The sequence below is a fragment of the Boleophthalmus pectinirostris genome, unplaced genomic scaffold, assembly GCF_026225935.1.
Source record: "Boleophthalmus pectinirostris isolate CB_2022bp ecotype Guang Dong unplaced genomic scaffold, ASM2622593v1 HiC_scaffold_5, whole genome shotgun sequence".
NCBI lineage: Eukaryota > Metazoa > Chordata > Actinopteri > Gobiiformes > Gobiidae > Boleophthalmus > Boleophthalmus pectinirostris.
This window is the reverse complement of record NW_026571404.1, coordinates 5,618,831-5,634,352: the sequence shown is the minus strand read 5'-3', so window position 1 is coordinate 5,634,352 and position 15,522 is coordinate 5,618,831. Positions and strand designations below refer to the sequence as shown.

Here is a 15,522-nt window from a genome sequence, read left to right as displayed (position 1 = left end):
TGCAGGAACATTTTCTGAAAGCACTGAGACACTGACACTAGAATCGTTCGAGAAGGGTTTAGCCAAAAATGGAACCAGCAGAAATCAAGTCGGAAAAGAAGAAAGTGGTGGCTGTTGTGGGCGGCGGCTTGGTAAGATAAAACTAAAGTAAATTATTGATCGTCTGTGCGTGACTTGAGCTACTGATCTACTAGGAAAGGCTGAAGGAATTATACTTTAAGGCTCTGGAATGAAATCAAGCAGCGAAACTTGGGTGATCAGATATTCAAAATTAAAAACTGGGACACACTCGAGTTTGGATTTTTGGAATAATTAAACGTTGTCCTTTCTCGATTTGCACGCGTGTCAGTGTTTAATCATCTTCTTTTCTGAATTTAAGCTGAAAAAGGACAAAATATTGGCCCTTTTGCTGCTGTTGAGTCACAAATTGGTCAAGAATAGCACTGATGTAGCGCTGGTTTAGTCTTAGTTTAGTGGTTTATTGGTTTAAAAATAGGGACAAAAGTGGGACATTTCTTGTGTAAAACTGGGACAAATTGCTGGTTTGGATGAATCTGCTGGGACAGGGGACACAGGACTTTCAAAACTGGGACTGTCCCGGTCACCGAAAACCAAAATGAACTTTTTAGACAGCACAATCTAAAAATAATAATAATAATCGCTCTTCCAGTTGTAAGGTCTCTTGTTCAGTTCCTGGGTCATGCAAGGTCTTTCCATGTAGAGTTTGTGTGTTTTTTCTGTGGCTCTGTTTACACTAGAGCGCCTTTGGGTAAAAATGACAAAATATTTTATCGGAAGTGCCTTTCGTTTAGATGGTGACGGCGTTTTTGGGACTTAAAAAAAACTGCAAAAATCTGAAACCACCCTCCAGAGTAGAAAAGTTGAATACCACCACCATCACCACCAATCCCCGGCCATATAGGCGAGTTTCATTGTTGACAAAAGCGCGCGTTGCATGCTGGGAATTATTTTGGTCGGCGACAAGAAACACTAATTCAACATGACGGACGGAGCGAGAAAGCACGTAAAGGGTATTGAAGGTTATTTATCCACTCTAACGGCAGAGGAACCCAAGACCATTTGACCAGAAATTGGTCATAAGCATCGATGGACGACAAATCACCCTTTTCAACCCCAACAAAGCCTGGACCAAACCAAATTTCTGGTCAGAATCACCAACTACCTGGACAATATCACTTGGGCGATATCCACAATGACTTGGTGGAAACTCCTGGGCCATTCACAGCAGAAAAGATGAAAACCTCCAAAGTCTCGATGTGTTTTGAACTTGTTGGAGTCCACGGTTTGTTAGGATCTTCACGTTTGCTCTGCGAAATGTTTGAAAGCCGTTTAATTCACCGTTAGCGGTTCTTTTCACTCAGAATAAGAAACAGACATTTTCCTTCTTCCGTGCTTCTATTTGTGCATCTGATAATGCAGCAGGAATTTACCATTATCGGGGATAAATACGCGAGGTTACGCACTGTGTTTGACGCACCGTGTTTCTTGCCTCCGACCACCATATTTCCCAGCCCCAGGTTTTTATAAACAATGACTAGCTGAAACTATTGCAACTGCGATGCTGCGATAGTAATGTTAGAAAGTGTTCACTGGCAAACACCGTCCTTCAAACATGCTTGGTGCTCAGAGCATCGTTTTGCCAGCAAGAGCGCCAAAGGAGAATACTGTGCCTTCTGTAATCTCTGCCGTATTGACATTGATGTGAGTAGCTGAGGTAAAGGTGCGTTAAAGCGACACGCTCCTGTAGCGATGCATGTATGTTACTCAAATAAATGCCATCCATCCATTTTCTTCCGCTTTTCCGGGGTCGTGTCGCAGGGGCGGCAGTCTGAGAAGGGCCTCCCAGACTTCCCTCTCCACACACATTTCCTCCAGTTCTTCAGGGGATCCCGAGACTTTTCCAAGCAAGTCGAGAGACTTAGGCTACGTTCAGACTGCAGGGCTTAATGCTCAATTCCGATTTTTTTATGAAATCCGATGTTTTTGCGAGGTCGTTAACATTTCCAATTTAATGTGACTTGTATGTGACTCCAGTGCGAACTTTAAACGGTCCAAAAGTGTCCCGCATGTGCACTGGAGACACGATGACGTCAACCGCAGCGAGCGTCTCTGTGTTTACGGAAGTTGTCCAAACATGGACGCGAGCATTGAGCACCTGGAGATTTTAAAGTTTCTCTCGAGTCAGAACATGAACAACTTACTTGTTTTAAGGAGGAGATTGAGAAGGAGAAGGACGAGGTTTTTGGTCGTGGTGTTTTGTTGGACGTCCGTTGAAAGGAACGTGTGGATGTGGAGATGGAGCCAAGAGTGGTGAGTGGTGATGTGCTTCGCTTCAGTGACACAGAGTTCATTAACAATTTTCGTGAATTATAATAGAATAGTGACGTTTGTGTCTTGTTGATAACGTGTAGGTGGATGAATGCACTTTGGCCGTTCACACTGAAGTCACATGTCAAAAGATCAGATATGTATCAGTTTCAGGAGCACATATCCAAGTGGTCTGGGTCGCATTTGAAAAAATCAGATCTGTGTCGTTCAGACTGTCATTAAAAGATCAGATACAGGAACATAGAGGCCAAAAAATCGGATTTGGGTCACTTCAGGCTGCAGTCTGAACGCAGCTGTAGTTCCTCCAGCGTGTCCTGGGTCTTCCCCGGGACCTCCTCCCGGTGGGACGTGCCCGAAACACCTCCCGAGGGAGGCGCCCAGGAGGAATCCGGAACAGATGCCTGAACCACCTCAACTGGCTCCTCTTGATGTGGAGGAGCAGCGGCTCTACTCTGAGCTCCTCCATGTGACTGAGCTTCTCACCTTATCTCTAAGGGAGTGCCCAGCCACCGTGCGGAGGAAACTCATTTCGAGCGCTTGTATCCGCAGTCTTGTTCTTTCGGTCACTACCCAGAGCTCATGACCATAGGTGAGGTGAAGAATGTAGATTGTAAATCGAAAGCTTCGCCTTTCGACTCAGCTCCCTCTTCACCACAACCGTCTGATACAGCGACCGTTTTATTTCACCATTTTGTCTGTAGTTAAATTTCTATTCATTATTTGGAAACTTCAAATTCGCACCTGTAACTGCGGACCTCGGTGAGCTTCATTTGACTGGAGATATGGGTCACGTCAAACTCTTTCAGTTCACTTACAGTCCATGTCTCAGATGGAGGCCTGTGTCGCTCTATGTGCAATTCACTGTTTTTGATAGAAATATCCAAGACTAAAAATCCACAAATGTTGAACAGACTTGCTTTGTATTGATTACTAAAAGCTCAAGGTTTTTTAAAAATAGATGGTTAATTTGACGTTCACTAAATGTTCGTTCTTTTGCAGGTCGGTGCACTCAACGCCTGCTTTTTTGCCAAGAGAGGTTTTGACGTTCAAGTTTATGAAAGTCGAGAAGGTAAGACGTTGATACACACACTTTTCAAATAACAAAACTATTAAAGTTAATCATCAGATCATTGCTGCAGTGTCTTGACCTCCTGTAAAAAGCTGAGATTTTATATTTAATTACTTATTTTTCTATCTTATTTTGACTTGTACATTTACTTTTATATTATTATGTCTTATTTGACACTTGTCTCTTGCTCTCTTTTTGCTACTTATTTAGAATTTATTATTACATTTATATTTTTTACTCTTTACTGCTGTGTCCAAATAATTTCACTTGTGGATCTATAAAGTTTGTCTACTTCTAAGTCTAAGTCTAAGTCTAAAGTATTTAAGTATTTGACCAGTTGTGGAAGGTACAGAAATAAAAGTACAATACTTACCTACAATTTTTAGGCATCTGCACTTTTTTACTTTTACTTCACTACATTTGAGAGCAGGTATCTGTACTTTCTACTCTGTTACGTTTTAGATCTGGACTGAAAAGTAAAAAGTACTTTTTTTTAGCACATTTAATTTGAGTCCCAACTTTGAGCAAAAATATAAAAACAGCGAGAAAAATTAAGAGATCAATTAAATCACCTGAAATCGTCTAAATTCTTTATCAAAATCACTACAATGATCACTACAAATCTCTGCAAAATACTTTTACTTTTTACATTTTGCGTAATCTTTTGTGCCTGTATCTGCACTTTTGAGTACTTCATCGACTACAGTTTTTAACGAAGTCTTTCTGTTGTTGGTCAGATATCCGGACGGCTAAAGTGGTGAAAGGCCGGAGCATAAACTTGGCTTTGTCTCATCGCGGTCGTTCGGCTCTGAAGCACGTGGGGCTGGAGGAGAAGGTACAATCGTTAACGCTTTAGTGTAGTTTTACGTCAAATCTGTGATGAAATCTGAAACATGTGGCCAACAGAAGACTGCCTCTGATAGACCGACAAGTGCAAGAAGTTACACATATTATTCTTTTAGGAGGCATTTTCAAAACTACAACATCTGTAGATTCATCTTTTGCATTTTGTTCATTGTAAACAGACAATAAACTAAGTCCAGTTACTAGTGTCGTGGTACTCGAGACGGTCTTGAGTTTTTTTGCAGTCTTGGTCTCTTGAAGGAGCTTAGACTCGGTCTTGAAGGAACTTGGACACGGTCTTGTGTTGGTCTTGAAGGAATTTGGACTCGGTCTTGAAGGAACTTGGACACAGTCTTGAAGGACCTTGGACTCGGTCTTTAGGAGCTTGGACACGGTCTTGAAGGAGCTTGGACACGGTGTTGTCTCGGTCTTGAAGGCGCTTGGACTCGGTCTTGAAGGACCTTGGACTCGGTCTTGAATTAATTTGGACTTGGTCTTGAAGGAACTTGGACACAGGTCTTGAAGGAACTTGGACACAGTCTTGTCTCGGTCTTGAAGGAGTTTGGACTCGGTCTTGAAGGAGCTTGGACACGGTGTTGTCTTGTTCTTGAAGGACCTTGGACTCGGTCTTGAATTAATTTGGACTTGGTCTTGAAGGAACTTGGACACGGTCTTGAAGGAACTTGGACACAGTCTTGTCTCGGTCTTGAAGGAACTTGGACACAGTTCTTGTCTCGGTCTTGAAGGAACTTGGACACAGTCTTGTCTCGGTCTTGAAGGAACTTGGACACGGTCTTGTGTTGGTCTTGAAGGAGTTTGGACTCGGTCTTGAAGGAGCTTGGACACGGTGTTGTCTTGTTCTTGAAGGACCTTGGACTCGGTCTTGAAGGACCTTGGACTCGATCTTGAATTAATTTTGCACTTGGTCTTGAAGGAACTTGGACACAGTCTTGTCTCGGTCTTGAAGGAACTTGGACTCGGTCTTGAAGGAACTTGGACACGGTCTTGTGTTGGTCTTGAAGGAATTTGGACTCGGTCTTGAAGGAACTTGGACACAGTCTTGTCTCGGTCTTGAAGGAACTTGGACACAGTCTTGAAGGACCTTGGACTCGGTCTTTAGGAGCTTGGACACGGTGTTGTCTCATTCTTGAAGGACCTTGGACTCGGTCTTGAAGGAGTTTGGACTCGGTCTTGAAGGAGCTTGGACACGGTGTTGTCTCGGTCTTGAAGGAGCTTGGACTCTGTCTTGAATTAATTTGGACTCGGCCTTGAAGGAACTTGGACTCGGTCTTGAAGCAGCTTGGATGCGGTCTTGTTTCAGTCTTGAAGGCGCTTGGACTTGGTCTTGTCTCGGTCTTGACACTCAACGAGTGATAAAATGGAGATAGATTTATAAAAACTTTTAAATAAATGTGCCCAAATAACTGTAAAATACAAATACATGTTGACAGTGACAAAGATGGTCTCGATTTGGTCTCAATGGGCCCTGTTCTCCGTCTTGGCCTTAAAAAGTCTCAGTCTTGTCTCGGTCTTGACCCTCAGAGGTCTTGGTCTAGTCCTGGCCCCAACACTACCAATTATTTCCTGTTCAAAACTGCAAAACTAACAGGTCACTCCTTTCCATGGTTTAATTTCAGCAAGCAGTAGATTTGTATTTTTATTTGTATTTTTATTTTTTTTTAGTTTTTTACTTTACATATGATCCTGTCCTTTTGTACTAATCACAAGGAAGCACAGAGCAGTAATAGGAGACATAGGGGGTAGGTGAAAATAGGAATTTTCTGAGCAATTAAGCCGCAAATACAGAACAATACAGGATTTCTCATGGTGCTTATGGTGACGGAACAAGGCTCAAAGTTAATAAATTCACTGTTTCACACATATTTTAAATCATTACTTATTTTACCACAATTCGCCTTGTCTGTCTGTATCAAGTAAAAGATTTAAAGGTTGTATAGAGGATTTTCCAAGGAATGAGAAATCCAGCGACTGTTTGTCCTTTTTCAAATGTTGCGCATGTGTGAAACCACCCCCCCTCCCCTACAGCTCCTACGTAGAAACGCCTCCTCCCTCCTCCTCTTTACGCCAGAAACAGGTTTGTTCACAGCCGGTGCTGCACATGACTTGTAAACAACTAACTACAGTGTTGGTTAGGCAAGACGGAGAAATGAGGAGCGAGGAGAAAAGCGGATCGGGCAGCGGGGAGAGGAGCAGGAAAGGGGTGCAGAGAAGAGTGCGCGGAGATTCAGTGCGAATGAACTAGCTACAACACGCAGCAGCAAGCGGACTCTTTCTTTGCCTTGAAAATTACGTTTTCAGACATAGGATATCGCTTTCGTGTCCTGAAAAACGTTTGTCTAACTCTTGGAAATAAAGTACGTTTTCATAATAAGCAGAAGTTTCCTGTCCAGGAGTAATTTGTGGACCAGTGGTGTCAGTCTTTAGACCCTGCGTCTGCTTCAGTCGCGCCATCGCTGGAATGAATCTTCAAGAATCACCTTAGTTTGGCTTCGCTGCTTTTCCCCTTGTCTTCTTCTTTCAGCGACCTCAAAAACGGACTTTCTTTTGCGGTGAACTGCTCCTGGATTCTTGTCGCCATTGCAACAAACTTTAGTGCGAACTGCGAGGAAGATATAGGTAAAAAAAAAGCCGCTAAGAACTGTTGCGTTGGTGGAGTAAACAGCGTCTGTGCATCTTGCGTCTGTGGACTGTGTGACAGTCGTACGTAAACCACGTACCGGCGGCGCAGGCAAGTCAGTTACACTAGAAACGTAGGGAGTTTGATTGACAGCCTGTCAGCTAACAGATAACGAGGCAATGTCGTTATCTATTGGCAAATGTTTAGCCCCACCACGTCCAGAGTTGATGAATTTTTATTCTCTTTTTTTTGGTCATCATAATTACAAGGCTACTGCACCTCTATAATCTATCACTGACAATTTGAAACAAAAAAAAATCCTCCATACAACCTTTAAGTGCCTAAATTACACTATTTTCTGATCTGCTATAATGCACTTTCCTCATCACAAACAGACCTGGAGTTGTGTTTTATATATCATCATTTTTTTTTCTTCATAAGGATCAATAACCAAGTGCATTTCCGGATAAATAAATATGGCTTTTAATAATTCATAAGCATAGACAAAAAGACTAAAACGAGAAATCCGACCTGTGAATTTGTGTTATAAATGAATTCCACGTTGGCTTTGTTCAGATCGTCTCCCAGGGAATCCCGATGCACGCCCGGATGATCCACTCTCTGAACGGGAAACAGTCTCCGATCCCGTACGGAAAGAAAGGACAGGTAAGACCGACACTACACTCCGAGCAGACAGATAAATAAATAGATAGATGGAGCGTTTCAGCCAAAATTAAAATTGTTCAACAGTGTTTTTTTGTTGTAATACAGTAAGATCTTGTGTCTGGTCAATAATAGAAAGGTTCCAGTTTGGGAATTTGCCTAATTTACCTATTTAATTATGTAATTATCTATAGAAAATTTGGCGAATCCGTGTGTCATTCGTTCATTCGTTTTTCAATATAAAACCAAAAATAAGAAAAAGAAAAAAAATAACAGTTTTCTTCATTATTTGTCTCCAAAACCAAAATGGAAAAAAAAAAAAAAAAAAGCATAATGATTCGTTTACGATTTTGTGTTTAAATGAAGAATGGAAAAAAACGGATAACGGCCGTTTCCCGTTTATGTGACTGAGATACCGGATTTTAGCGCCGAATATGAACTGAACCAGGACTGAACCAGGACTGAACCAGGACTGAACCAGGTCCGGGACCAGACCGGAACCAGACCAGGACTGAGACCAGGATCAGACCGGGACCAGACAAGGACTGAGACTAGGACCAGACAAGGATTGAGGCCGAGACTTAGACCAGGACAGAGACAAGGACTGAGACCAGGCCTTAGACCAAGACTTAGACCAGGACCATATAAAGACTGAGACCCGGACTTAGACCGGGACCAGACAAGGACTGAGGCCGGGACTTAGACCAGAACTTAGACCAGGACTGAGACCAGGACTTAGACCAGGACCAGATAAGGACTGAGACCCGGACTTAGACCAGGACCAGACAAGGACTGAGACTGGGACTTAGACCAGGACTGAGACCAGGACTTAGACCAGGACCAGACAAGGACTGAGACTGAGACTTAGACCAGGACTTCGACCGGGACTTCGACCGGGACTTCGACCGGGACTTCGACCAGAACCAGATAAGGACTGAGACCAGGACTTAGACCAGGACCAGACCACGACCAGACCGGGACTGAGACCAGGCCTGAGACTGAGACCAGACCAGGACTGAAAACCGTTTAGTCCTCATTTAGTCCTGTTTTAATCCTTATTCAGTCCAACATCGCAGTCACGGAAGTCACGTAAACGGGAAACGGTCGTTATCCATTTTTTCCATTCTTCATTTAAACACAAAATCGAAAACTGGAAAAACAAATCATTTTCTGTTTTTTCATTTTGGTTTCGGAGACAAATAATGAAGAAAAGCGTTGTTTTTTCATTTTCTTATTTTTGGTTTTATATTGAAAAACGAATGAACGAACGACACACAGGTTGGAGACGTCTGCTCTGGACGATCTCTCTGTTTATTTTTGACGATGGGACGACAATAAAACTTGGTTAAAAGCTCAAGAAAGTCAGTTTGTCAGAATATGTGTCCTTTAAAATAATGAAACCGGTGGTTTACATGTGAAACTCTTCGTCTAACTGCAGCGTTTTAACAGAAACAGACGGGCGCCGCGTCTTCAGAGCAGATTTAAATGGTCTGTGTTCACTTTCCGTCCGCTTGTCACTTATAATGTCCGTCATATGTTCCGGCGAGAGCATCGGCCGCGCAAATACGGCAGCGACGCGTCATTATGGAGGTGATAATCCAGAGCAAATTAAGCGGGGAAAGGTAGGAAGAGCAGCCATACGTTTCTCAATTATGGCTCCGAGTCGCCCACGAAACGGTCGGTGGTTTGATCTCTCCTCAGCGCGCAGAATACATAAACTCTACGCCCCTGAGCAAGACACTTTACCCACCCACATAAATAATGGACTCATGTTAAGAGCTTTGAGTGCTTATGATTATTCAAATACTTTCTGTACGGCAAAAAAAACCTGGGGTCTGGTCAAGCAGTAACGGAGGGAAACGAACAGATTTTTGACATTCAAATGTCTCTTATTCAGAAACTAGAGGGACTATTGAAATAAGTAACGTATCAGAATGTAGGAAAGAGTTACACTCCAACAGGGTCAAGTTAAACCTGTGATATTCTTTCAAGTTGTTGACAAAAAATGTAAAAACTCATGTCAGTAACGGAGGGAATGAAATATGCAGCACTTTTTGGGCAACAAATCCAAACAGTGATAACTCTTGGTTCTCACTTACATATCCTTAACAAACTGGTTTGAATATTTGCTTCATATAGTTTTCTACCATATGGTACAAGATTAGGTTGAAAAACCTCTTACTTTTTGAGTAATGAGATTTTTTATGAAGAAAGGTCATGGTAACAGAGGGAAAAGTAACGGAGGGAAAATTGTGCAACAAGTAGAAGGTGCAGGATTTTGCATAATTTGTCGCTTTTTTCTTCTGAATACTTTAATATTACTTCAAAATGAAAGGAAACTATTTCTATTTCTATGTCAGTCCTTCCAAACTAATTTTTATCATTTTAAATGGTCACAGTTTTTCTATAGTGCTTTTCCACCTTCAAAGCACTTTACAAAAATTAACCACTCACCCATTCACACACCAGTGTACACAGACACTGTGGGCAAGGTGGGTTAAGTGTCTTGCCCAAGGACACAACGACAGCATTCATCTGTGGGAGCTGGAATCACACCAGCTCCTGTGGGTCAGTGGATCTGACCACTCAACCTGTGATGTTTATGTCGAGAGCTGGAATTGAACCGCCAACCTTCAGATCAGTGGGTGAATGCTCCACCAACTGAGCTACTGCTGCAATCCTGAAACAAATACATAAAAAATTAAAAAAAGTATCTTATTAGGTTCTTTTTTTCCAGACCCAGAGTGTTATTTCATACCTGACAGTTTTGCTCACTAACGTCTTCCTCAGAGTCACGTGATGTTGCTGTGACGTGTCTGGTCAGCTGATTTAAACAAGTTTTGGCGCTGTCTTCTACCGGTGGAGACCAGACACGTATATATATATATATATATATATATATATATATATATATATATATATATATATATATATATATATATATATATAAAATATCTGTCCATGTAGCAAGATCATTTTAGTTGACAAGTTATCTTAAAATAAACGACCTCTAGACTAGAATTAAGAGTTCATGAGCTGGAAATAAATTTATAGATGCTAAGTTTTAGATAAACATACTTGAGAATCAAATAAATCTGTGTCACTGAATCTAAAAACAAGTTCAGTGTTGCAGGGGAAAACTCTGGTAAATGGATTGTAGTTTCTTTTAAATATTTATTGTCTAAACTTAAGATTTTCAGAGTAGTTGAGTCATGGAAGAAATATATGTGACAATTTTTAAGATTATGCAACCAATCAGAACGAGTAAGTAGATAATAAATCTGTAAACAAAATGAATAACCTGATATAAGTTTTAAAATCTCGGCCAGATCAGAGAAATTTGTAGTGTAGAACAGAGACGTTACTCTATGTTTTATCTTCATCATCAATCTCCAAATACTCAAACATGTTAATTCATGTTGGGATTTTTTAAATTTTTTTAACATAATTTATTTTTTGTATCTTTTGTAACTGACCTTTTGCGCATTCAAATTTAAGTGTGATTACAACATTATTTATGATGTCTGTTCCAGTTCATTCTGTCTGTGGACCGAGCCAATCTGAACAAGCAGCTGCTCACAGGTGAGAAACTATTGTTTACTTAGATTTTTTAAAATGTATTGAATTGTTTGCATCATTGTCTGTTTTCTTCTGCATGCTCTTTTTATTCTTTTGTTTTGTTCTTTGTGGCTTGTACAGCACTTTGTAAACTTTGTTTTTAGAAGTGCTTTATAAATAAAGATTTATTATTATTACATTTATTATAATTACAACCAGCGGCCTGTAAGTGACCTTGAAGACGTGTCTAGAGTTACGTGGAAAACTTTGTCAGGTTGTGAAGACGCTGCTGTTGAGTCTGTGGTTTTATCACTTGCCCAGTACACAGACTGTGTACAGTCGTCCCTCGCTATATCAAGGTTCACCTTTTGCCGTCTCGCTGATTTTTTTCTGTGCAATTTTGCATGTTTTTTTATACAGCATATGAATGTTTATTGCGTATTACGGGCACATAGTAATTACACACAGGTGGGTCAGGAATAAACCAGGTCTAAACCAGGACTAATCTTGGACTTAAGAGAGAGAATGTTGAACAAAGTGATGTCTGTAAAGGGCAATCAGGTGATAGCCGCACTTACCGCCGCGAGGTGAGGAGCTCTCCGTCGATCCTTTCTCCTGTGGACACCTCTGAGCCCGTCCTGACAGTGAGTCCTGTTTAAGTCCTAGTTCAGTCCCAGTTTAGTCCTAGTTCAGTCCTAGTTCAGTCCCAGTTTAGTCCTAGTTCAGTCCTAGTTCAGTCCCAGTTTAGTCCTAGTTTAGTCCTAGTTCAGTCCTAGTTTATTCCTAGTTCAGTCCTGGTTTAGTCCTCCTCTTAAGTCCTGAAATCAGTCCAGGTTTAGTCCTGGATTAGTCCAGGTTTAGTCTTGGTTCAGTCCGTGGTGTAGGCAGTGCAAAAGTTTGATATAATCTCGAGTTAATGGGCGGGTGTGGTTCTGTCCTGCGCGGGTGTGAATCTCCAAAAATGGACCTGTGCAGGACTCTGCGCTGTTGGGCTCCATTATGGAATGAATTAATCTTTATTCGTTACATAAAGAAGGAGGAAAATAACAAAAGGAACGACAGCAGCAATAAGTTTTAAGAAGGATGCAGAAAGGGTTGTAAGAGTCTTGTGTGAGAAAAGTGTATAAAGTTTGTGGTGAGGGGTTTTACAGACTTTTAACAGATATAATAACTGTAAAATATAAAGTTCAATACTTTGCGGATTTCTCCTATCGCTGGTTATTTTTAGAACGTAACTCCCACGATAAACGAGGGACCACTGTATATAAATATTATTTGTACAGCTGATGGTCCAGTATCGATAACTACATTGGGAGTTGTCATCCACATGTTTCCAAACGTTTTCCGGTAAGAGTGAACAGAGCCTGTGGCAAAAACTGGACAGGATGGCCAAGTTGTTGTTGTCATTTGGTGTTTTGGTTTTAAGATGATTATGAAATTAGAAAACAGACTGAGCCTCATGTGTTTCTCTCATTTAAGACATTTAGGAAGGCAAGAGGCTTTTATAAGAAGAATGACTTATAGACAGAATGATTTATTGAACCGATTAATTTGTTGTGATTATAAAAATTGAGCTCCCTGTATATCATTTTCAACATTTATCAATAAATTAGCGTCCATGGCTCATAAATGAATCCTTCTTTCTAGTATTTTGTCACTTCTGAGATGACAGGGAGCATAATACTTATAGATGATGTCATTTTAGTTCAGCAGAAGTCCTCCTCTTCAGGATAAAAGCCTTCTCCTCGGCTTTAATGAGTCCCAGGACGCAGCACACTGCACACTGCAGATAAAGAGACAGGACGTGGTTTCATTAAAGTGAAGAAAGCTCCTCCATTAGACAAACTATCAAAGAGTCTAGAAGCAACATCTGTACTTTACTTCAAGGGACAGTCTGGAATTTTGGACATAGGACCTCATTTCCTCGTGAGCCAGAGTGTTGGAGACGTGTGGAGACACTTTTTTAAATATTCCATCCAGTCCTTGTATTTGCAGAGGTCACTGGTGTTAGACTAGTGCATGTCAATGGTCATATTTATCCTGACACTAAAAACAGTCTCACCCACTCCACAAAACACCTGAAACAAATCTATTATTACACCAGACTGTCCATGTGAATGTCTGTGTCCATAGAATCATATTTGAAATAAAACTAACCTTGCATCGCATGAATTGTCGCATGTTGAGGGACTATTTTCTCAGCAGCGGAATTTTACTTTGCCAGTAACTTAGGCGCTCGGTGATATCAGCCCGTCCACACTAGTATGTATTTGAGTTGTTTATGTTGTGAATGCAGTGTTCGTCCACATTAATTCGATGGAAAACGGCTCCAGAGACGGAACGATCTGGTGCCGCCTGCTCCCACGAATTAATCTGAGTACAGATCTGATCCGGCACTGTGTGGACACCTGAAAACACTGATACTCTGAAGTAGGTCTGTGTGCCAAAACGCTAAGAGGCTAGAATATGCAGACGTATAATCTCTGAAAAATTTAACATGAACAGAAACACAGAACAGACTCACCATCAGCAGAACTCCCCTCTGTCACAGAAAGAACACTCATATTCAGTCATGTCCTTTAGTCCGACAGAAGCTGAACCACATCAGAGCACAATAACGAGCAGTTTTTTTGAGAGTTTAGTTTATGCAAATGAGCCATGTGATTTTAAGTTTTGTTTCTGTAAAACGTAAACAAATATGCTCAAAGCTGTGTGGACAGAGAAGGCTTGCAAACCCAGAAACGACGTGTCTGGACGCAAATCGTTCCTGATACGATGATACGGTGCTGCCAAACTTTCTATCAGGAAATACAACTCGCTGCTGCTGTTCAGACATAAATCCTTCAAATGCAAGGTTGGTTTTATACGGCCCTCCAAGACCTTTAATCTGGCCCTCATCTGATTTTCTACTAAAATATTTTAATTATATTTTCTATTAAAATATTGTTAATTTTCTGCGGTGTTTATCACAGCAGCGTCTCCAGCGTCTCTGTACGTGGCCCCTCCCACCAGAGCAGCACAAATGAAGACTTGTCTCTTTCCAAACGCTCTTAAAGGACGATCGTTTTGACTGTTGACCGTGACACCCTCATCAGAAAAATGTCCAACATGAGAAAAGTGGAGCCGAGTGCAGGATTTTACAAGAAAAAATTGACTTATTCCTATTTACATACAAGTTCATGTTAAAACATTGTGTTGAAATTGCATTTTTCTTAAAGTTTCAGGTTGTTCATAATATTATAATATTTTGTAAAAGAAAGAGTTCATCAATTAAAAAAGATTTCTGTAATAGATTTGCGTTTCTCTGCACAAATATTTGAACTTATTTTTATTTTTGGGGTTTATATGCCATGAGTTTTCTGATCCGGCCTCTTTGGGATCAAAGTAGGTTGGATACGGCCCCCGGACCAAAATGAGTTTGACACTCCTGGTCTAAACGGAAGGCACTTCCGATAAAATATTTTGTCATTTTTACCCGCAAACGTTCTCGTGTAAACATTTCCCAAATACTTTCACTTAAGTAGTTTTTTCATGTGATACTTTTACTTGTACTTGAGTATTTTTTGCTTTGGTACATGCACTTTTACTTAAGCAACAAAATTGAGTACGGCCTACTTCTTCCACCACTGTACTTGAGTAATATTTAGTTCAAAATAACAGTAAAAAATTGTGTATAATTCGACAAACAGAACAAAATATATAACTTATTTTACACTGCATTACACCATTTCATTGTTTTATTAAAATTTTTACGTATTTAAAAAGTCCTAAAGTACAAAAAAATAATTGTTTGACCGTTTAGTTAATAATTTTATTCATATAGCGCTTTTCATGACACTCAAAGACGCTTTACAGAACAAATATTCAAATATTCAAAGAGCAGTAAACAACTAATACATGAAAGATAAAAACAGTTCAACAAGTTCAACATTAAAAGCCGTTTTAAACAGACGTGGCTTCAGATTTTTGTTGTTGTTGTTAGTTATTTGACTAATTGCTGTCTGTTTGACTCCTAAAATAATCGTTGTTCAAATAAAACTGGACGGTTGTGTTTTTCTCCTAAATGGATTTGTATAAAGCTCATTTTGTGTGTTTTTGTGGCAGAGGCCGAGACGTATCCAAACACCAAACTGAACTTCGACCACAAACTGCAGGACTGGAACGCAGAGACGGGGGCCATGACCTTTGTCAGGTAAACACTCCGTTCAGAGAAGAGGGTTTGGGCTGATCAAAGCTGCACTTGTTTACGCGGTGGTGTTGTCACGTTACTAACATTTTAAACTCGATTTTGACACCAAGGAATAAACTTGTACCCAATACTAGGGGTGTAACAGTTCACAAAACATCACGGTTCGGTACGTAAGTACATACGTTTCAATACTTTTAACATTTTATTGTGCAG

At 40.7% G+C, this 15,522-nt stretch overlaps 1 protein-coding gene across 1 annotated transcript in view; it reads left to right on the top strand.

Annotated features, from left to right (window-relative positions):
- Positions 1–15,522, top strand: part of LOC110161082 (kynurenine 3-monooxygenase) — a 50,456-nt gene continuing 34,934 nt past the window's right edge. Inside the window, exons 1-6 of the mRNA XM_020925792.2 lie at positions 1–131; positions 3,349–3,418; positions 4,156–4,253; positions 7,476–7,565; positions 11,096–11,144; positions 15,225–15,312. Of these exons, the coding sequence (XP_020781451.2) occupies positions 69–131; positions 3,349–3,418; positions 4,156–4,253; positions 7,476–7,565; positions 11,096–11,144; positions 15,225–15,312 (458 nt within the window). The 5' untranslated portion in view covers positions 1–68. The remainder of the gene's footprint in view (positions 132–3,348; positions 3,419–4,155; positions 4,254–7,475; positions 7,566–11,095; positions 11,145–15,224; positions 15,313–15,522) is intronic.